The sequence below is a fragment of the Lytechinus pictus genome, chromosome 3, assembly GCF_037042905.1.
Source record: "Lytechinus pictus isolate F3 Inbred chromosome 3, Lp3.0, whole genome shotgun sequence".
NCBI classification, from domain to species: domain Eukaryota; kingdom Metazoa; phylum Echinodermata; class Echinoidea; order Temnopleuroida; family Toxopneustidae; genus Lytechinus; species Lytechinus pictus.
In genome coordinates, this window is record NC_087247.1 from 36,123,011 (window position 1) to 36,145,407 (window position 22,397).

General features: G+C 36.0%; 1 protein-coding gene across 5 annotated transcripts in view; it reads right to left on the reverse strand.

The window, feature by feature from the left end:
• LOC129255658 (zinc transporter ZIP10-like) overlaps positions 1 to 22,397 on the reverse strand; it is a 50,257-nt gene that overhangs the window by 22,812 nt on the left and 5,048 nt on the right. For all 5 annotated transcript variants that reach the window (XM_064096936.1, XM_064096937.1, XM_064096935.1 and 2 more), the window contains exons 3-5: positions 22,081 to 22,318; positions 7,434 to 7,609; positions 4,128 to 4,334 (exon numbers count right to left, since the gene is read on the reverse strand). In XM_064096936.1, coding sequence (XP_063953006.1) covers positions 4,128 to 4,334; positions 7,434 to 7,609; positions 22,081 to 22,318 — 621 coding nt within the window. The remainder of the gene's footprint in view (positions 1 to 4,127; positions 4,335 to 7,433; positions 7,610 to 22,080; positions 22,319 to 22,397) is intronic.

The following is a 22,397-nucleotide window of genomic DNA, read 5'->3' on the forward strand; positions in this document are numbered from 1 at the left end:
TTGATGTTTCTAGGGACAAAGTACCCCCATCATCCTGGTTAAACAAATGACTTAAAGTACATGCACTCAAACTACATTTTCCTCCAATACTTTTGCTATGCTAACAAACTTTTTGCAAGGTACATTTCAACAAAGCCTTTTGTCTAAAAGGTATGCCTGAAACTTAAATATATACAGTAGCAAACAGGTGTATATTTCTTGGAAAAAATCATGTAATCATTGGTTAAATTCATTTGCATACATGTATGATGCAAAATGCATGCAACTAAAGTCCACTATCCATGCTTACAGTTAGGATTAGTATCATAGCAATATATGATCAAGGGATGACACTTAAAATTGATAAAATCAGTCGGCAAAACATCTAACATAGGGAATTGCGGTACAGAATTTGTATATCTTTGCAAATAATTGTGTGGCAAAAAATTGAGTAATTCCTACTTTTTTTGTTTTATGGCTAAAAAGTGGCATCCCTGAACATTATAAGACTGTGTGCTGGTTTAGTGGTTTTGTTAGGGTAGAGTGTTATTCAAGCTTTAGAGGGTTAGTTTAAACAAAACTGAAAAATAAAACTATAACATAAAGAAGAAAACAGGGAAACTAACAAAGACTTGTTATTGGTGCAAAACAAAGATTTCAGAAGAAAGTTCTCTAGAAAGGAAAAAAAATAACTTCAATCTAGCACAAACTAAGACACACAAAACACACTACACAGTGATTCAAACAACATGTTCACAAAACCTAAGGCCAATTAGTGCAACACTGAGGAGCAATTGATGCATCTTTGAGTAGCAGTGGCCTGATTAAACTTGCCTCATCACTATGGTTGCTATGACAACTCCTTTCTCGCTGACTTGGTGGCTCCTCAACAAGTGATATCTTGATTTCAACGTTAAATATGGAAGGAAAACATCAGGTAATCAAGTTTTAAGCAAATGTATTGAAGGGCATATATGAATTAATAAAAAAAAGTTATTTGTTATTTCAATATTTTTACATTTGTTATTCAAAATCACCTTTGGTATTCCAATGGAAATATGTACTATATACATTTTCATGCTGTTTCTGATTAAAAGAAATAAGGTTAATGAAATTAAAATTATAAAATAATTGCACATTCTTTGTTAAGCTGCTCAAAATATAGGGAAATACAATAAAGCTTTGGTGTAATATACCTCAAGCATTCCCCAGAAAGTTAGATTTGATTATATCATATTCTTGAAACATCTTTATGATTGCTATTAAATTAAAATCGATGATTACTTCATTAATATTTGTATTCATGTCATATACATGTAAGTAGATACATGTATGTGCAATGAATTTACAAACAATCCATATTTTGGTTAAATAGTAAATTGTTTGAGATTGGCTTATCTTGAAATTATTCAACCTATATCAAAATATTACAAATGTTATCTTCTACCATATTCAATGACATTTTCACAAAACATCTGTCTAACCATGTACATATTATTGGTACAATTTTATGTAAACTGGGTTCTAAAAGAAACTTGTCAAACTTCACAAGCACACTACACAAATTCTACTCGGTCAAAATGAACAAAATTTTGAAAAAGGGTAGCTTCAATATTCCTTACTAAGCACATGTCAATGATTATTAAAGAGATTGGTTTAAATACAAGGAGGCTGTAGGCCTTCAAATCAATTGGTTGATGACATCATTGGCATTTTCATTCATTTCTTTTTAAAAAGTCATATGTTAAATGCTCTTTTTCAGTAATATGGGTAAGAAGTAATTAGTACTGATCATTGTCTGTTTCTCATTAAATTTGTAAGGGTTATATAGTACAGGTATTTGACATACAAAATTTCAAGGAAATTGATGCATATCTTAGAAAGTTATAGCAAGGTAAAGTTTGAAAAACACAATTGCACACTGAGTGTGCATATAAACTGTGGTATAATTTGAAATACCTGCAATGAGGACACCATAACAAGGTAAGGTCTTGTAATAAAATCAGAATTACAAGTACGCTCCAGTCTTTTCCTTTTTCTTTTACATATTTCAACTGACATGACACAGATGTCTGCTCAAGCTTTATCAAATATTAGATAGACTTCTAATTTAGATAATATGTTCATTATTCACTGTCGAGTTTAATCTCCATGCACACAGACTTCGGACTTTCTTTGGCACTACTGACCTACTTCCCTCAAGATCCAACCTTTTGAATCAGTCTTCCCTTTGATAATAAACTAGTTATCCGTGATAATTATACCGTTTTTAGGAACTCATGACTTTTTGGTCCACATGAGGCCCGCACTAAAATAGTCCGCACCACAAGCGTTCAGTAACTGTAGTAGATCCGTGCTACTTTTTACGTTGCTTTTACGATGGCACTGGTCTAGTGTTAATAAAACCAGCACCAAATAGCCAATCTGCCGCGGGGCTATTTTAGCCCTTACCATTCATAAACTAAAAATTTTACAACTCAGCCCAGGTCTGGTCTGGACCAGCGAGTTACTGAAAACAGTACAAGATACACTTTATGTGTATTCAGACCGCCTCAATCTCAATATTACCTGTTAAATTACAAGAACTTGTTCTAAGGCCTACAAATACCCCATAATTTTTGCATTCACACCAAACTGAGGAAGACCCTTTTTGGGTAAGTTCTCAAAGTTACAGGCATATGCACTATGGTCTGATTAACAAGCAAGGTCACAGCATTCGCGCCAAACTACATGTACCTGTAAGGTTGATAAAGTTTTGGTAATTTGTGTTTACACTGCCAGAATCCCCGCGACCTTGGAAAAATCCCTGAAAAGGCTCTTGTAATTTTGGCAAGTACAATTAGCGGGTGTTTTCTTTGGGGGGTAGTAAGAGTAATTTGCTTCGACATTGGCAATAATACCTAGTATTTTCTGACCGGAATAGATCAGGGTATATTTCATAGAGAATATCTGGAACTGGACCAACTTCGAGACGTTCTGAAAATGCCTTTTACATCATAAACAAAGTTCATGAACATTGAAAAATAACAGAACAATAACTGAATACAAGACAGAATTTTTTTTTAAATGTTTCACAGAATTGATTAAAGAAAAGTTAAAATTTTGAAAACACATTTATGAATACATTCAAACAATGCAGGAAAGCAAAAAGTTTATAGAATTTGTGTTCAGATATGCGCATTGTTATTTGTTGGCTCATTTCTTATCAATAAAATCTGTTAGATTATTGTTCATAATTAATAGAATGTTTTTGTTCATACTGTACCATGACCTATCCACTTTTATACTTTACATCGTAGGGGTATTTAAAATATCATTCTTTTATAACATCAATGTCAATGTTACTAGTCTTTGAAAATGTCTTATTTTTTTTACATGTAAGTACTTCACACAAAGGAAAATCTCAATGTTTCATTTGTATGATAATTCATATATTTCAAATCTCTCTGCAATGATTGTAAATTCATTGCCATTCTTTTATCAACAAAGGGAACAATGTTAATTGATTATTTTGAAAATTTTCAACCTGAATATATTGACAGAATCATTATGTTCTGAACGTAGCATAACTCATTCCTTGTTATCTCTTTGTATCAATTCTGACATTCAGACCATATTGCAGATGTTCATGACACTGACAGTCAACCAACTTAAAAACCTTTTTTTTAACAAACTTTTTGCTAGAGTGACCACTTCCTTTGATTATGGTGGTTCTATAAAGTGTGGAAAGAACCTGTCCATAAAAAACCCTGACTCTAAAGACAAATATGTTCTAGTCTCCTCTGAGCAGTCCATCCAAACAAATTTCAAATGGCACTTTTATGTTTCAGGTTAATTCAAATTGTTTAGGTAGAGGTGGGATGGTGTTGAGTGCACCCCACCCTTCGCTGTTGGCGTGTAGATGTATATAAATAAGAAATTACACTCTTTAATTCAGATAAAAATACATCAATTTATATTCATTTGTTTTTAGTTCATTACGGCACAGTTTTTTTACATTAATAAATAGTTCACACACATGCACACTGTTTAAGCAATTTTATTTGCGTTGCCACATGTATTTGTTTTGTTTATGAAATTAAATTCTAGGATATTCTTGAATCCCATTCTGCATCTTCAAATTACTGAAAGCAAAGTAATTTACTTACAAGTCTTTTCTTGGGTCTCTTTTTACACATGCGCATCATCTGCTCAAAGATAAAAAAGCTGAAGATGCCTAAAAGTACCACACATCCTCGCCACACAACCACATGCTTGTCAGCCTCAGCGGAAGGAGCAGAAGTTGGATGGAAATGTGAATCGGATGCCACTTCTGCTGATACTTCTATCTCATCATGTGCGTGTATCCCAAAGGACTAAAGTAAACCATACCAAAATACAAACAACAGTTTACATTATGATCGCATAAATCAATTCTCTCCTGTACACTACAAGTCATCACATGAATTCTTTAAATCCAGTTTCTCCTTAAAGGTCAAGTCCACCCTAAAAAAATGTTGATTTGAATAAAAAGAGAAAAATCAAAGGCCCATATCACTGAAAATTTCATCAAAATCGGATTTAAAATAAGAAATTCATGACATTTCAAATTTTCGCTTATTATTCACAAAAACAGTTATATGCATAACTATAGGCAAATCGTAGAGTTGATGTCCGTCACTCACTATTTCTTTTGTTTTTTATAGTTTGAATTATACAATATTTCAATTTTTACAGATTTGACAATAAGGACCCTTTGGTTTGAACCACAAAATGTTAAAAAATGATAATTACACATGTTCAGGGAGGAATAAAATTTTGATTTACATAAATTCAATAAGGATATAATTAGAATATTTCATACTCCATATAATGAATTACAAAATAAAAAGTGAGTGGGTGATGTTATCAGTCTCCTCATTTGCATACCGACTGTGAATATACGTGTAACTATCTCGTAAAATTTAGCAAAACTTTGCTTGCTTGATTTCCTCTTCTTATTCAAACCAATTTTTTGTTGCAGTGAACTTGTCCTTTAATTCTATAAACCCCATTATGGAAATCAAGATCAAATTTAGCATTCATATGTTTTGTTAACGAAATTTTAAAAGCTGTGAGGAATATATTTGTTTGAATAATTTTGGCCAAATTAGTTTATTTTGAGTGGGAGAGACTCAAGATAAAAAGACTAAATATCTGCTTTAGTTCAATAAAGTAGTATCCTGCCCGGTTATCCTGCACCTTCTTCCCAGCATAAGGAATTACCTTTATTTTGTCACTTTGCTTTCATATTCAAAAATAGGAAAATTTTAAGTAATTTTGAGAATGTATATGAGTTTGAGTAGAAGTGCAAACTACTCAAATGTATTTGTACTTGGTTGGTACAAAAGCATTCCATTATTCTTTAAAAATAACATTTTGAAATTCAATTGAATACATGTAGCATATCACAAGAGATTGTTATTACTAGTAACATAATATACTAGGATCTTAGAAAACAATTTTTGTCATGAATAGATACTTGTAGCTCTAATCTGTATTTGACTATTCTGCTTTGACGTAAGGATTTTCACGTCATAACCGTAACTAAATTCTTAAATCTTATCTCTTATAGATGTAATTGAATATCAATAAAACTGGTAGGGTTGGTGAAGATAGTTGCCAATACATAACTTAGGAGTTATAAATCATTCAAAAAGGTTATCAGGCTAGCAAATAAGCATGACGTGAGCACATGAATTAATAATGGTTTCTTTGCAAGGTATAACAATACCAGTATACCAATAGACTTGTTTATTGTTAAACTAAAATAAGGCAATAATGTATTTCAATAAAAACTCCCAATAACACACTCACAAAGGGCTTATCAGTTCGCAACGTACAATTAAAGGAAGTGATGTGTCAGTTTTGATATTGGTATACAAAAAAAATCTATTTTTAACTACCCGGTAGTGCTGCAAGTCAGGCGGCATGTTCTGATTCAGTTCGGTTTTGCAAAGTTCGGGAATTATTTCCCAAACTTTGGTATGGTTCGGCAATGTATCACTAAATAAAGTACATCAACATTAAAAAAGAGATCACTAATCCTGAATCGCTAAATTTTCATCGTAATCAACGTCTGTCACATAATTCAAACAAATTTTTTTTTATATAAAGAATAGTTATAAAATTGTATAAATCTCTTTTTATTTTCTTTAAAAGAAATTGTAAAAGTCCTTTCTATTTTCATTTCAAATTAAAATAAAATTACCTAAGGGAAAAAAATGAAAATGAGGATAGAAACAGGCTTTCAAAGAACAGATTTTTTTTCCAGAATTATTTCATGTAGATATGATTGTGATAGATGACAATATGTCATAGCAAACACAGCTACCAAGATCAGAGAGTGTTGATTGGAATGTTGACTCACGAGACAGACAACCTCCACTCAACTGCAATTATGGTTTAAAATCCATATTTCAAAGAATATGAAATGTTTTCCAATGTCCATATTTTCTTAAGAGCGGTTTAATCTGGTCAATTAATTACTACAAAAAGGTGAATTATCAGTCCATTCTTGGTCCTGAAAGATCGACGCTAGGTGACTTCAAACACATTTCCAACACCAAAATGAGTACATGGGACTGTACTATGTATTTTAGTGTTGTGAAATCACCCAGTTCAGGACCAAAAATGGACAGATAATTTATTTTTTAAGAGTAATTAATTGACCAGATTAAACCACTTTTAAGAAAATATGGACTTTGAAAAATATTTCACATTCTTTGAAAAATGGATTTTACCAGTCTAATTGCAGCTGAGTGCAGGTTGTTTTGTTTCAACTTTACCAAATCAACAAGAGTCGATTTCTCAAACGTGATCGTAGCACCTTTGCTTTGCTTTGACATTTTGATCTTTTCTGTTATTTCGAATTCTATTTCTACCCTCATTGGTTATTTATTTTGACATTTCAGAAGGTCGAAAATAAATTTTAACATTACTTTGTCAGTTATCGAGATATGATGGTAATTCAACAAATATCCCCAACATGGCCAAAGTTCATTGACCTTAAATGACCTTTGACATTGGTCATGTGACCTGAAACTCAGACAGGATGTTCAAAGATACTTGATTACTCTTATGGCCAAGTTTCATGTATCAGATCCATAAACTTTCAAAGTTATGATGGTAACTCAACAGATATCCCCATGGCCAAGTTTCATGAACTAGGTCCATATACTTTCGAAGTTTTGCTGTCATTTCAAAAACTTAACCGATTTGGTGTTGACGCCGCCGCCGTGGGAAAAGCGGCACCTATAGTCTCACTCTGCTATGCAGGTGAGACAAAAATGTTTATTTTATAAAAATTATATTAAAAAATATAGAGTCCTAATCGTATTCAATTTGTGGTCAATGGCATCTTATTATTAAGTGCCTGGCATTTTGTACTGAACCACCAAACCAAGCCTAATAACCACGAACCTGTTGTAACTTACATGAGGTAGAAGATGGAGAATAGAGTCACCACTCAGCGTGCCCACTGCCATGGCAACCAGAAAGGATAGCAGACGACCGTACGCAAGAGGGAAGCGTTGTATACATGGCACCATCATGATACATGTTACTGAAGCAACACTGATCATAGTCACTGCTCCGATGGAGTATCCCCATACTGTCAAAGATAAAGAGGGAAGGCAATGGCCAACCTTTTTTATTCATCAATGAACTTGCCACCTTCATTCCAGCACTACATTTACTATCATGTAAAATTGGTTTGTTAAAGAAGAAAAGATTTTCAAAACAGCAATACTGGTAATTCAGTAAACTTGAAACTTAATCATCATTTCTAGTGAAAATGACCATAATTAAAAGACTAGAACCTTGTAAGTTTGACTAGATTGTTAAATTGGTATTCCCATGCATCATATCTGGTTTGCAGGTGCAAAAATCCTTAGTTTGCTGAAAGATGTTGATAGCGGTCTGAGTTATCGGGATACTTGAATTATTTGGGGAATTACAGTATGCATCATCAAAAGCAAACTAGTGCTAACATACAAGGATTTTTTAATCAAGGTACAAAAAAGAAAAAAAATGACAATTGTTTTTTTTAGGGCACAAAGGTCAATAGAAAAGATACCAAAAACATCTCTTCAGAAAAAGCATGATCGCTATCTCATTTGCCCATCAGCTATTGCCTGTATATGCAAATGATCATGTACGCAACTTACACAATAACACAATACATACTTTTTTGTATTATATAACACAATACATACTTAATTATACAAATCTTGTGTGGCTGGTATAAGGGCACTGGTTCAAGCCCATGCGATTAAAGGCCCTTCTGCCAAACCAACATACATACACTGTATAAAGACTTTGTCCACTGATATTTACAAATTTGATTTGTGAAAAATAAAATTCTGAACATTTTTCAATGAAACCGTAATAAAAAATTATACAACCGAATCCCTACTGTACACAATATCAATTTCTATATAGGAAACATAATAGACAGTCTCAAGAAATGCCACCGAAGTATTCATAATATACAATAGGTGCATCACATCACGTATGAGACATGCTGAGGGTCAATGACAATACACAATTCAATTTGGATATTAACTTATTCAGCTGGATGTTGGCCAATTGTCATTAGTGAACTGGGAATGGTGACTCAGTGGTAGAGCGCCCACCTCATGAACGGGAGGCCATGGGTTCAATCCCCGACCCTAGCAGAGTCATAACAATGACTTGAAAAATGGGATCTTCTGCCTTCTTGTCAGGCACTCAACTTTTTTAATGGAGAAGGGTAATATATGCAGGGCAAACTTTAAAATCAGTTTATAGTTGAAGTCGCCACTCTGGGTAAAGAGTAGCCTATAATCTAGGCGGAGGCTGCAGTTATTGTCTTTGCTGTTAAGCTGAACGCAAGCGATACGTCTGATCTGGCAAAGACTACACATTGTGGATGCGAAGCAGCGGAGGCTGCAGTTATTGTCTTTGTTGTTAAGCTGAACGCAAGCGATACGTCTGATCTGGCAAAGACTACATAATCTAGGGGGAGGCTGCAGTTATTGTCTTCGCTGTTAAGCTGAACGCAAGCGATATATCTGATCTGGCAAAGACTACACATTGTGGATGCGAAGCAGCGGAGGCTGCAGTTATTGTCTTGGCTGTTGAGCTGAACGCAAGCGATACGTCTGATCTGGCAAAGACTACACATTGTGGATGCGAAGCATCCACATCCACCGCTTATACACTCCCGTCTTGCTTTGGATGTTGTTTTTTATTATCGACTTTGATATGACGCCAGTTTTTCGTACGAAATATTCTCATGCATATGTACGAGAAGAAATAAATCGGACCAATCAGACATACGTTGGAAAGAAGAAGGTAATGCATATAAGTCACGTGACATGACGTCACTTTCTTCATCCACAATGGCGAGTACGAGTACACTTGAGAAACTTCTGCGCGCTGCGAGAGTTTGGATTATGCTGTCGATAAACTCCGCATTCCTAGTGGAAAATTCCGAGACCTTTATGAATGCTGCCATTCTTAGCATTATTGACGATGGGAGGGATGTGGAAAAGTGAAATCTACCAGGCAATCCCTCTGTGTAACGATAATATCTTCGCTTTTATGATCTCAAGTCGTTGGCACACGACAGCAATACAGGTACCAGTACGGATCCCTAAACATGTGAAACGACGAGATGAATACATGAATGTTGATTGGGCAGATGCTTCGCATCCACCGCCTATACACTCCCATCTGCCCAATCAATATTCATGTATTCATCTCGTCGTCATTAACAATGTGTGATCCACAATGTGTAGTCTTCGCCAGATCAGCCGTATCTCTTGCGTTCTGCTTAACAGCAAAGACAATAACTGCAGCCTCCGCCTAGATTATAGACTAGGTAAAGAGTTATCATAATATATCAACTTTGGCAATGATTTTAAATCTCTTTCAGGGTTCTTGTTACTTATTTTCACAGGCAACTAGTTATGATTTAAAGGAGGTACTAAAAATTAAAAAACTGAAATCCGTGTGCACAAATCGCTCATTATGAACATGGTGCACAAAAAGCATTTGCAGTCGGCCCAGCTGTAACAAGGTTTGGGTTTTATATGCTCTCTGGTGCTATGTTGGTCTTATTTTTTAACATATACAGAATTAGATATAATTTCATACCAGACATCATGAATGTTTGGCTTGTTTGCCAAATACAATTTTAAGTAAAAATAGACACAACTGGTGGTCTGGAGGCATTATGCCCCCAGCATGAGCAGGGTCAAGGGGCAATGTCTCTGGAGCCGGAGCCCCCCCCCCAAGCTTGTTTGTAAGATTTTCATTTCAGAATTTATAGCTTGTTTGTAAGTTTATCATTTCAGAATTTATAGCTTGTTTGTAAGTTTTTCATTTCAGAATTTATAGCTTGTTTGTAAGTTTTTCATTTCAGAATTTATAAATTTCATTACTACATTTCATAACTTGCCATAATTGTTTTGGGACTTCAACCTAAAAATATGTTATTGGACAACTTTCCTCATAAGTTAACCATTTAATGGAGTGCTAATGTACCAACAAATTTGTATTCAGAAAACTCTATTACCGCTCAATTAACTCCCTTTAGGCGACTCCCCTACTGAGCCGAATTAGCCAATCAAATGCGCTCTTACAACGTAATTTTTCTACTAGCGCGCAGTGTCTCTTCACTTTGCTGGCTTGCAGCGCAGCGCCCAGCTGCTGCAGGTGCACTGCACCACGATCTTAATACAAAGATTTTTTGCTGAAAAATAATGCTAAAAGTATTTGCATCAGAGATTAGAGGTTCGTTATATTGTTGAAGTTAACTGTTGTCTTGTCCCTTTCTCTCTCATTTATTGTACCTTTGTGCTTTTCTTTCTTTTTTCGAACGCATTCTGATTTTCACATCCACCTACTAGTATTTGAATCCATTTGTAGTTTCTTTTTTTTAAAACACTGTCTCGGGGCCCTGATCGGGGGGGGGGGGTCTTCTTTAACTTAATTCTTACTTATTTTTAAAATAACATACTTTTCATTTATATGAAAAATCTTCTCCAACAAAATGCTGATTTGAATAAAAAGATTTTAAAAATCAAACAAGCATAATTAAAAAACAGCCGAAATTTTATTAAAATTGGATGTACAAATGTTATGACATTTAAGATTTTATAGGTGTGGAAAACGATGACATCACTCACTATTTTTTTTTTTTTATTGTCGGAAACAAGGTTTGATTCACCCCTGAACATTGCTGCACCTACCGTGATTTGGCAATCTCATTATTGTCAAAATAATGTGCAAAAACAAAATACTTTATGATGCTAATAATAAAAGAAAATATAGAAAAATAATAGTCATATTTCCCCTATAAGTACACAATTTCTGTTTCCTTTTTCCCTCTTTTCTAATTTCTTAATTACCAAATTTAGTCTCTATTCCTTCTTTTACTTGTTTCTATATACCACCTTTTTTCCCTTTATTCTATTTCCTTTTTATACCTTTCTCCTTTATTCTCTTCCTCCTAATTTTGGTCGCAGTATTAAACCGATTTGATGATATTTATATGAAATGAAAGCCACATTAAGCAAGAGATGATGAGACTTAATGGACCTCTTATCACAATTATCTTTCCCCACTGGAAAGTCCGCTAATGGAGCGCTATGAGACTTTTCAGAATACCAAAAGTCTCGTAAATACCCAATTAAGTCTTTGAGCGGTCATAACGCTTACTATTGCAAGTGCGCGCAACGCAACCCTGCAAAATAAGGAAAGGGGCACTTAAGTTACTTTTCAGAATACCAAAATGCTAATTGAGCGCTAATTGAGCTTTCAGAATACTGCCCCAGGTTAGGATGATGTATGAAAAAGGTAAGTACGAGGCCAAGAAATATTTCAGAAATAAGAACATTTATCTAGAAAATCATGTTCAATGCTCTCGAGGACAAATATGTGGTCTTGGCCTCTCTCTTAAAGGTCAAGTCCACTCCAGAAAAATGTTGATTATAAATAGAGAAAAATAAAACTAGCATAATGCTGAAAACTTCATCACAATCGGATGTAAAATAAGAAAGTTGACATTTTCAATTTTCCGTTATTTTTCACAAAACAGTGATATGCACAACTCAGTGACATGCAAATGAGACAGTCGATGATGTCCCTCACTCACTATTTTTTTTTTTTTTATTGTTTGAATTATATTTCATTTTTTACAGATTTGACAATAAGGACCAACTTGACTGAACCATATAGTAAATTTGAGCAATGCTAATTCCACATATTCTTCTTCAAGCTACACTGACTGCCTCCTTCAATCCCGAAGATTCTTGCAGTAATTGTAGTACCGGGGACCGGCAGGTGCAATACACCGGGTGAACACCCTACTCTTTGACGAATAGTGTATTGGTTTTAACGTGCATAGGTTGTGACTCTCCTATACACGGGACCAACATTTGCGTCCTTTCCGATGGACGGAGTGTTTTCCAACTGCATTCACACCCGCACTGAACACAGCGGTGAGGCACGCTTACACACAACGCTAGCATCAATTTTTTTGTTAGACGTCTTCCGGCATGCTGCAGGACTCGAACCCACGCACGTTGAGATCTACGATCTTATCTGGAACAGGCGCTCTAACCGACTGAGCTACCCTGCATCCCAAGGGAGGAATTAAATGTTTCACTTAAAAATGAGGAGAAAATTAGAATATTTCATATAATAAAATACAAAAGAAATAGTGAGTGGATGACATGATCAGTCTCCTCATTTTCATACCGACCAGGACGTGCATGTAACTGTTTTGTGAAGTTAAGTAAAAATTTATACTTTCTTATTTTACATCAGACTGATATTTTTAGTGTTATGGTTGTTGGATTTTTCTCTTTTTATTCAAATCAACTTTTTTGTTAGGGTGGACTTGTCCTTTAATATCTCATACATTTCTCTATTGTTAAAATATTTAATCTCTGCAAATTTCAAAATAAGATCCCTGAGTTTGCTTGCTTTTAACCATACTAAATGAGTAACAAAGAAATTTAATACAACATTGCTAAAAAGAAAGGTAAGCTTTCTGCTCATTTTCACAAATGGAGGTTTGACTTTTGAACAGTCTCTGTCTATACCAGCCATTCTCAATTACTGTTTTTGAAGCGCCACATTTCTTGTTGAGAATCTGTAATGCTCCACTATCCATTACGCAAACCAGCAGTGTATCAGCGGAGGGGGTCCAGAGGTCCCTGGTGGGGGTCGAGGGGGCAGAGCCCCCAGAAGTTTGGGAATATGAGGCCTTTTAAATTGCCCAGAGGGGCTCTAATAATTAATATCAACAGAAGAAATACAAATGCCAACAAACTACACAATATTAATAGTAAAAGAAAAATTACCAGTGACTTTTTCACAACATACCAATGATACCACTAGTTCAAACTGTTTTGCACCAGATCTATTGGCTGAAGCAAGTGGCGAAATGAGTAAAAAAAAAATGAGGGTGCAAGATATGGCAGCTGAAGCAAAAATATTGAACTTTTCAATACAAAAATCTATATTTTGACATAATATTAAGAAAAATAATACAATGTTCCACTCTTCCCTTTCCTTTTCTTTCCTTTTCTCCTTTTTTTTGGCCATAAACACTTGGAGGGCCCCCAATCCCCACCCCCATCTGTACGCCAGTGGCTGAAGTTACGTTCCCCGATTTTGCAAGGGCTGAAAATTAGGCGTTGCACTGCACTAACGCCCCAAACTGCCCCTCTCGATCTCTCTCTCATGCAGGCAATCATGGCAGGCAATACATATTCTGACCATACATGTATTTCACTTTTACAACTTTGGATTTTAATCGGCTCCGGAAACAAAGTTTCTGCTTGTTATGTCCCAAATTCATAATCTTTTATGATCAGGATGTACTTTGAATATCATATTATTTGATGTTTAACTCTTAACCAAAACGTATACTCTGGAAATGGAAAATTTCTCGCCGTTGAAAGAGAAATCCTACAAACGGGGTTTTCAAATCACTTGTGTGGCACATAAACTTTGTACAGCATAGAATAAATAAAAAGGAGAACACCATCGACCCTCCATAATAGAGGTTATCGAGTGCTAAATTGGACAAAATTTGAGGAAATCAATTACAATTAAGTGTCAAGTAAAGAGTTTTTGTTTTCTCTTTGTATTAAAATGATCACCAAATCCTTATTTCCAGGTTACTGGTAGATAAATTTTTTCTCACCAATTTTTCCTTATTTTTACTTTCTTTTTTATACCTGCTCCCAAGCGCCACTCCGCAAGGCTCGGTGCGCCACAAGTGGCGCGCGCCACCATTTGAGAATCCCTGGTCTATACTCTTTATGCAATGTAAATATGTTTATTACTACATGTATGTACAGGTATGGTTGTAATTCTCTTATTTGTTAATTTGTTTTGAATGATTATGTTGTTATTTTCTTAATACAACATTAAAAAAATCAAAATCAGACATCTCGTCCTTAGTCTTGACTTTGGCCTCGGAGGAAGTCTTTACCATCAGACCCTTGACCTTGGGCAGTCAGTCCAGCCAATGTCCTTGGCCTCGATCGGTCTGGTCTCAGCTTTCCAGCCTTTTGCACATGCTGGCAAAACTGTCAAACAATTTTGCTGCTTAATGTATCTATTAAGGTGTGTTTATGCTTCCACTGCGTAGACAGAATCAGCGTTTTCAAACGTCGTTTCAGAACGCCGATCGCAAACATGGTTTTGGGAGTGCTGTTTATGCTTATTTTTCAGAGGCAAAATCGCGATCTGCAGCTGGCTTCGCATCGTAATTTTTGTTGAGCAGGAAAGCGAGGTCAAATTGGCCGCGCCCTTTATCGAAAGGTTTTTCTTTCTGAGTGTTGTTATGGTCGACTAATTTTCTATCTTTAAGTAATTGCATTGAGCTACTTGACAAAGTTATAGAATTTTCACCATGGTGGGGATGATAGTAAGATAAAATAAAGAATATTAAATTATACATAAGAATATAATAAGACATCTATTTGTTAAATGCTACTGGGACTTTTGGCTCAGCGATGTCTCCTCATCATAACTCATGTTCCGTTTTTTTTTTTAATTTTAAATTAGAGGAATAGTAATAGTGATAGTACTTAACTTAATAATCATACATGCAATGTACATTGGTCATTAATATAATCAGAGAGAGAGAGATGAGAGGTAATTCCGCGGAAGCATGTACCAAATGATGTCATTTAAACACGTTTACGATCGCGGTCCTGTTTATACATGTACTTCCCCAGAACGCCTGATTCTAGTCAAACAACGTTTAAAAACGCACCTTTTTGTAAGTTTACAATCGGCGTTCTGAAACATCGTTTAAATGAAAGTAAGCATGGACACAAGCGTGTTTTGAACTAATCACGTATGAATACACTGATTCTGGCCTGAAACGTGGAAGCATAAACACGGCCTATCTCAGTCCACAAAGTGACAGGGACCTGTCCACGAAAAAGTTTTCTATTGTTACTGGGGGTGCTGAGCATTGTCACAGCACCCCCAGTAACAATAAATAATCCTACCGTGGCCAGGTCCATACAAAGTGAGCTGTTGGGTCGTATCAGATTTGCATACAGCTTCATTCAGGTCTAAAAAAGTAAATAATGTGATAGCTGAAAATTTGGAATTGAATACAGGAAATAATTTTGCTTTACAAATTTGAATAGCATTTTGGTCATAGAGAGAAAAGCTCTCAACTATTATGTACAGTCCTATGTAAAATATGCTATACAAAAGACTTTATGCATAGCAGTCTTTCAAAAATATGTAGCAAATTGCGATGCGATACCAGGAAAGTTATTCCCTGGAATAAACACGACATGGTGCATGATTTCTATGGTAAGTATTTTCAAATGGTGAGAAAATAAAATAAATAAACATGTATAGGTTTCAAAGCTATTAAGAGTCTCAGTATGTTCATGGCTCAATTTGGGCAGGATTTCCCATCAATGGCAGTTTGAATAATTTGAACCAGCAAAAACAAGGTCAAGTTGACTAATACGACTTACAAGAAAAAGGTCATAAATATAAAACCCATGAATTCTAGCCTATACCAACAGGTATAAGTAGGAAAATGTCCACAGTCACAGTAGAGCAGAAAATTCAGCACATGCCAACAGATTTAAGTATAGGCTTAAAGGTCAAGTCCACCCCAGGAAAATGTTGACTTGAATAAAAGGAGAAAAATCAAACAAGCATAGTGCTGAAAATTTCAACAAAATCGGATGTAAACTAAGAAAGTTATGACATTTTAAATTTTCGCTTATTTTTCACGAAACAGTGATATGCACAACTTGGTGAGTCAGTCGATGATGTCCATCACTCACTATTTCTTTTGTTTTTTTATTGTTTGAATTAAACAATATTTCATTTGTTATAGATTTGACAATAAGAACCAACTTGACTGAACGATATAGTATTAAACAATGCCAATTCCACATTTTCAGGGAGGAATTAATCGTTGTATCACTTGACAATGAAGAGAAAATCAGAATATTTCATATAAAAAAATACAAAAGAAATAGTGAGTGGATGACGTCATAGTCTCCTCATTTGCATACCAGCCAGGATGTGCATATAACTGTTTTGTGAAATTAAGCGAAACTTTAATTTAAGATGTCATAACTTTCTTATTTTACATCCGATTTTGATGAAACTTTCAGTGTTATGCTTGTTGGATTTTTCTCTTTTTATTCAAATCAACTTTTTGGTGGGGTGGACTTGTCCTTTAAGGATAGTACAGGGTTAAAAAAACAATAGTATGAAAAGGGTATAAGGGGTCAATAATACTTTTCTTATACTTTTTGCATTCTTCATTTTATGCAAAATCTTTAATGATGTTCCCTTCTCCACATCTTATATTAAAAAGAGGTAAAGAGCTGCTTCCAATACTAAAAAAAAATAACATTTTCCTAGCCATTCCTCAAATTCTAACATCAGATATGTAAGTTTCCTTCTATAATTCATGTCCATCATATCTCTGAATAGCTACAAGATCAAACCTTTGAGGAAATCTTTTACAAGCTAAATGTCATCCAACTATCAAATCAATACTCCCAGTTTCCTAAAGGTAAAGATATTACATCTCAACAGCCTTGTTCAGACACAGGCTATTTGGTCCTAGTAAAGAATTGAAGGGTCGGAATAAGGTCGGAGGAGATGTAGGAATAATGCCCGTCTGGACAGAGATCGTGGTAAGTTCCTGTGATCAAGATAGGTCTGGCTTTTTCCAGGAGTATCTCCAAGATAGTTCTGGCTTTTTCCAGGAGTATCTCCAAGATAGTTCTGGCTTTTTCCAGGAGTATCTCACTATCATGACTAGCTGGTTGGAGTAAATTTCCCATGATGACATGCATAGAATAGTAGCAACACACAAGAGTATCTAGATCTATTCCCCCTTGCGCAAAACTTCTGGGTTAAATTACCATGTTGACATAAAAATTTCGCACTTAACAATTGTAAGGTCAACAGAAGGTGGTTTCAAACCGCCTCGATCACAAGAATCCCCGTTAAATTACGAGAACTTTTTTAGGCTGAAAAATACCCATTAATTATTCCTGCATTCACACCGCCCTGAAACATACCCTTCGGGATAAGTTCCTGAAGTTACGAGCATGCGCAGTATGGTCTGATAAGCAGCAAGGCGCGAAATTCAAAATCACTAGCCCAGCAGCAACCCATGCACGGCGCCGCACCCAACGACACGCTGGGCTAAAAGTTCCCGTAATTTGCTTTCAGACCGCCAAAATACCCACGACCTTGGAAAAATCCCCGCGAAAGTTCTCGTAATTTCGCCAAGTACCTACTATTTATCGGGTATTTTCTTTCGGGGATATTACGCGTAGTTTGCTTTCACACCGCCAAAATACCTGGTATTTTCTGATCGGGGTAAATTTCCCGATCAGAGAATACCTGGAACTGGCGAACTTCGAGGCGGTCTGAAACCACCTAGACTATCACTTCAGGAAGTTACTCTGACCCTCTGTGATGGCCCCTGCAAAGGTTGTGGTAAAGTAGACGTAAAGTGGACGTTGGGTAGTGGTACCGATAAGATAAATATCTTTGGAATTTTAATCCTGCATGATAAAATTTTACTCTGACTAGGAACTCACATGTGAAAAAAGCTATTTTCTGTTTTTAGCAGACTCTAATTTCCTCTCTCTTTATAGCTAATTCTGTGAATCATTTACCTCCAATAATACCCGTTTCAAACTGGCCTCTTCATTTTTCCCCGGCAAACTTCTCCCGCACGCATTCCTCACTTCCCCGAAGAAAATGTATCTTTCGCACTGACATCTCGGCGAAAGTCGACAGATTTTGCTCGGGGGTCAATGAAAGCGTGCGCTTTTTTACTCTGAATTTCAATCATACTCTTTCCTTATTAATTGCAGATACCTAATTAATTTCATCAGTGAAGTTTTGGAGATGAAGGCTGGTAAACATTTCTCAGCTGATCAGCTCACTCGGCACATGCATGCAGAATTAGAACAAACAAAAAGTAAACATCGATTCTTACCGATTACAAAAAGATGTTTAAAAAAATCTAAATTACAACATATTTTAGAAATATTAGAAGCAAAACAAACAAGAATCAAAGTATTTTGATATTTTAAGCACATCTTCAGCACGTAAAATAACACTTTTATAATAAATATTGTTAGTGAAAAAAAATACTGTAAGTTTGGGGGTATTTAACTCTTTGGAATGATCGAACCGCTCATAAAGCGTGGCCTTCCACATTTAGCCACGGAAATAATAGCTAGCTAGCGAGCAGAATCTCAGTTCAGGGGATTTCGGGGAGAAAAAAAATGACCTCTGACGTCAGTAAACAGAAGGTCTCTGGTTAGCTTTCACACTGGCCGTTTCACGGGCGAACTCCGCCGGGGAAACAGTTTCAGCAGGGAAGTTCTCCACCTCTCCAGGTGGAGAAGTTCGCCGGCGAAGTTTGCTGGGAAAGTTCTCCTGTGTACCATTCATACTGGACACTTTCCCCTTCACTGGCGAACTTTGCCAGGGAAACAGTTTCACCGGGGAAGTTCTCCACATCTCGAGGTGGAGAAGTTCGCCGGGTAAGTTCTCCTGTGTACCTTTCATACTGGACACTTTCCCCTTCACTGGCGAACTTCGCCAGGGAAACAGTTTTACCAGGGAAGTTCTCCACATCTCGAGGTGGAGAAGTTCGCCGGGTAAGTTCTCCTGTGTACCTTTCATACTGGACACTTTCCCCTTCACTGGTGAACGGGGAAAAGCGCAGTATGAAAGGGGTATAAGTCATAATCAATATCATACATTCATGTTGCATTTTGACTTTTATTAAAGACATATTTTACATTATATTATCTGAAGGAGTAAAAGCTTGATGACAAACTAAACAGACATAAATATATATTTTACTGTTATCTATCAGATGTATTCTGTTATCTGTCAGAAGTATTTCATGTCATTCTGTAGGTCTATTAAAAAAAAATTAAAAATAGCAAAGCAATTCCAAAAAAATATTCTAATATCAATTTCTATTAAATAAAATTGTCCTTGGCTAAATTGTCAGGACAACCAAGGTGAATAGTACTATACAATGCATCTATTATACATGTATGATTTCATGAGTAAAGGAAAAAAAACTAACTCCTATTCAGGACAAATCAAGAAGAATTTCATAAATATCTCATGCAATTCATCCAACTTGAAGGGAAAAAAATGAGCGAATGAGGGGGAAAATACCGAGACCAAACTAATGACAATGAAGAGTGCACTTGTGGGTGTTTTATCCCATGCAAGGCCAATTTAGATAATTAAAGCAAACTGTAGTATGTATTATTTATTAATCTACAAACTATTATGCATTCTGAAGCAAAGGTCTTTTGCCTTAATGTCAATTTTATGGCTTTATACAGGAAGGGATGACCTGCATTTGTCATGTACTGTACATTCAGGAAAGGACATGATTCCAGATGTTTGTCGTTTTTCTGGGTGTGCACACACAAAGTGAGAATTAGTCTAGTTCTAGACGATTTCAGTTTAATGTATTCTCCGACAGTATATCGTCCTAGTATGCGTATGCCCAAGCCGAAAGCGCGAAAATCCAAGAACCTGTCCGCCTGAATTTTTTTCGGGTGGACAGGTCATAGTCTCGGATTTGCGCGCTCACTCGGCTTGGGCATACGTACAGGATACTACGATACATTGGAGAATACATTCAATTGAAATCATCTAGAACTAGTCTAAGTGAGAATGGCAATAAAGATAATAACCATGCAATAACAAAGTAGACATAATAAACCGGGAAACGAGACAAAGGAGGAGATATAAAATTAAATAGTCTTTAGGAAATTTGTTTCTGTATATATGGCAACCTAGAGAAGTTCTATTTTCTGGGAGTGGACACTAAGCAATACCGGTATGTTCTAAAAGGCATGTTAGCACTGTCCAGAAACTGCATAAGTGCCTGGCAAAAGATCATCATCACAGTAAATAATGTCATGTTTGTTATATTCTCATACTTTGACTTTACCCAAATTCAAGTTTTGAATAAGAACAAAGAAAATATATATCTCAAAAATGCAGAGCACTATTACAGCATTTACACTGATGACTTGTCTTGCAGCAACTTAACAGCAGCTTCGAAGCAGCAATGGAGTATCTGCAGAATTACACGACTAATGCCGCATCAAAATAAACCATCACTTGCCAGGCACCAACTCTAATTTCCGCTGCTGCTTTGCAACTGCTGCTGGATGTTGCCAGTATACATACCGTCTAGCAGAAACACTATATCAAAGGCACATCCAACCATACAAACCTGTTGTTTACCCGCTTGTGAACTCAACAAATAATTTTTGCGCTCATCATTCTTAGACATTTCTTCGCCGTACTTTTTCCCTACTCTACAATGGACTGTTGAATAAGACATCGTTATTAAGTTCTGTACTGTAATCCATTGACAACTTTTTGTCATAATTTTAAAATCCAGATTAATGCTAGATTGAGTGTTCTTATTGTATCACCTCTTGAGTGTGTGACTTAAAACATCACATTAAAATAAATGAAACAAACTCATGATCATTATTTACTTCAATTTTCACCCAACATGTATAAAAAGCTAGAATTAAAAAAAAAATCCAATGTAACAGCATTTCACATTTCTATATGACATCCAAGCACAAACTCATTCGCTTCCATTCACACCCACTTAATGTAGTCTCATTCACTCTCATTCATTCCCAATCACTCTCATTCACTCTTATTCAATCTCATTTACTATCATTCACTCCATCAACTCTTATTCAATTCCATTCGCTCTCACTCTTATTCAGTCTCATTCATTCCCATATACTCTATGCCTCATTCACTCATATTCACAGCCCTTCACCCACATACACTCCCATTCACCACACCCTTTCACCAACACTCACTCCCATTCAGCTTTTGAACCTTGAATTCACCAAAGATTCCAAACTCGGCCTCGATCAAGGCTTCTGAGACTCACAGGCAAAGAGGCCTAGGACAAGGCCAAGGCCAAGGCAAGGCATTACAATACAAGATAGGACTGGTCTTGAGACAAATACATGTAATACTGCCGGTTTATTTCCAATTCGTCTAATGCCAATTCGTCCGATTGCCAACTCATCTACTACTATTTGGTCTATCATCAGTTCGTCCACTCACCACATGGTCTACTTTCATTTAGTCAGTTGGTCCAATAGCCATTTAGTCCATATACCATTTGGTCTAATTAAACTAAAGTGTTAATTGTGCAAAATGAATGAAAAGAAAATGGGTATTAGACCAACTGGTTATTAGACAAAATGGTAATAGATGAAATGGTGATTAGACAAAGTGATGATTGGACCAAATGGTTATTGGACCAAATGGTTGTTAGACGAAATGTTGGACAGAATGGCATTAGACTAAATGAAGGTAGACCATGTGGTTAGTGGACGAGTTAGCAGTGGATGAATTGGATATTTACCATACTGCCAACTAATAACAGAATTGCTTCTTTTATTTGCCAGTCACTTATTTCTACCATGATGGTCATCATTTGGTTAATCTAAAACTGAAATACATTTTTAATCTACTTACATTGTCCTAGATGTGTCTTGGAAGCTTCTTCAGGTGGTGCCGGTGAGTGCTCATCAGTATGGTTGTGCTCATCCGTATGGTTGTGCTCTTCACCCGGTCCATGGATGTCATACACGATGCAAGCATGACTGTCCAACTGCTGGAGTAGGATGGGGCACAGCTGGAGGAATTGGAGAGGTACAATGCCTTCGCTGGGGATCAGGCTCAGTGTGTTTAGGATTTCATCAGCAGACAGGCACTGGAAGAAGAAAATTTGACATTTTCTCTCTATAAAAGCCCCCGAGCATTCCTCTTCACAAATGTGAACTTGTATGTTA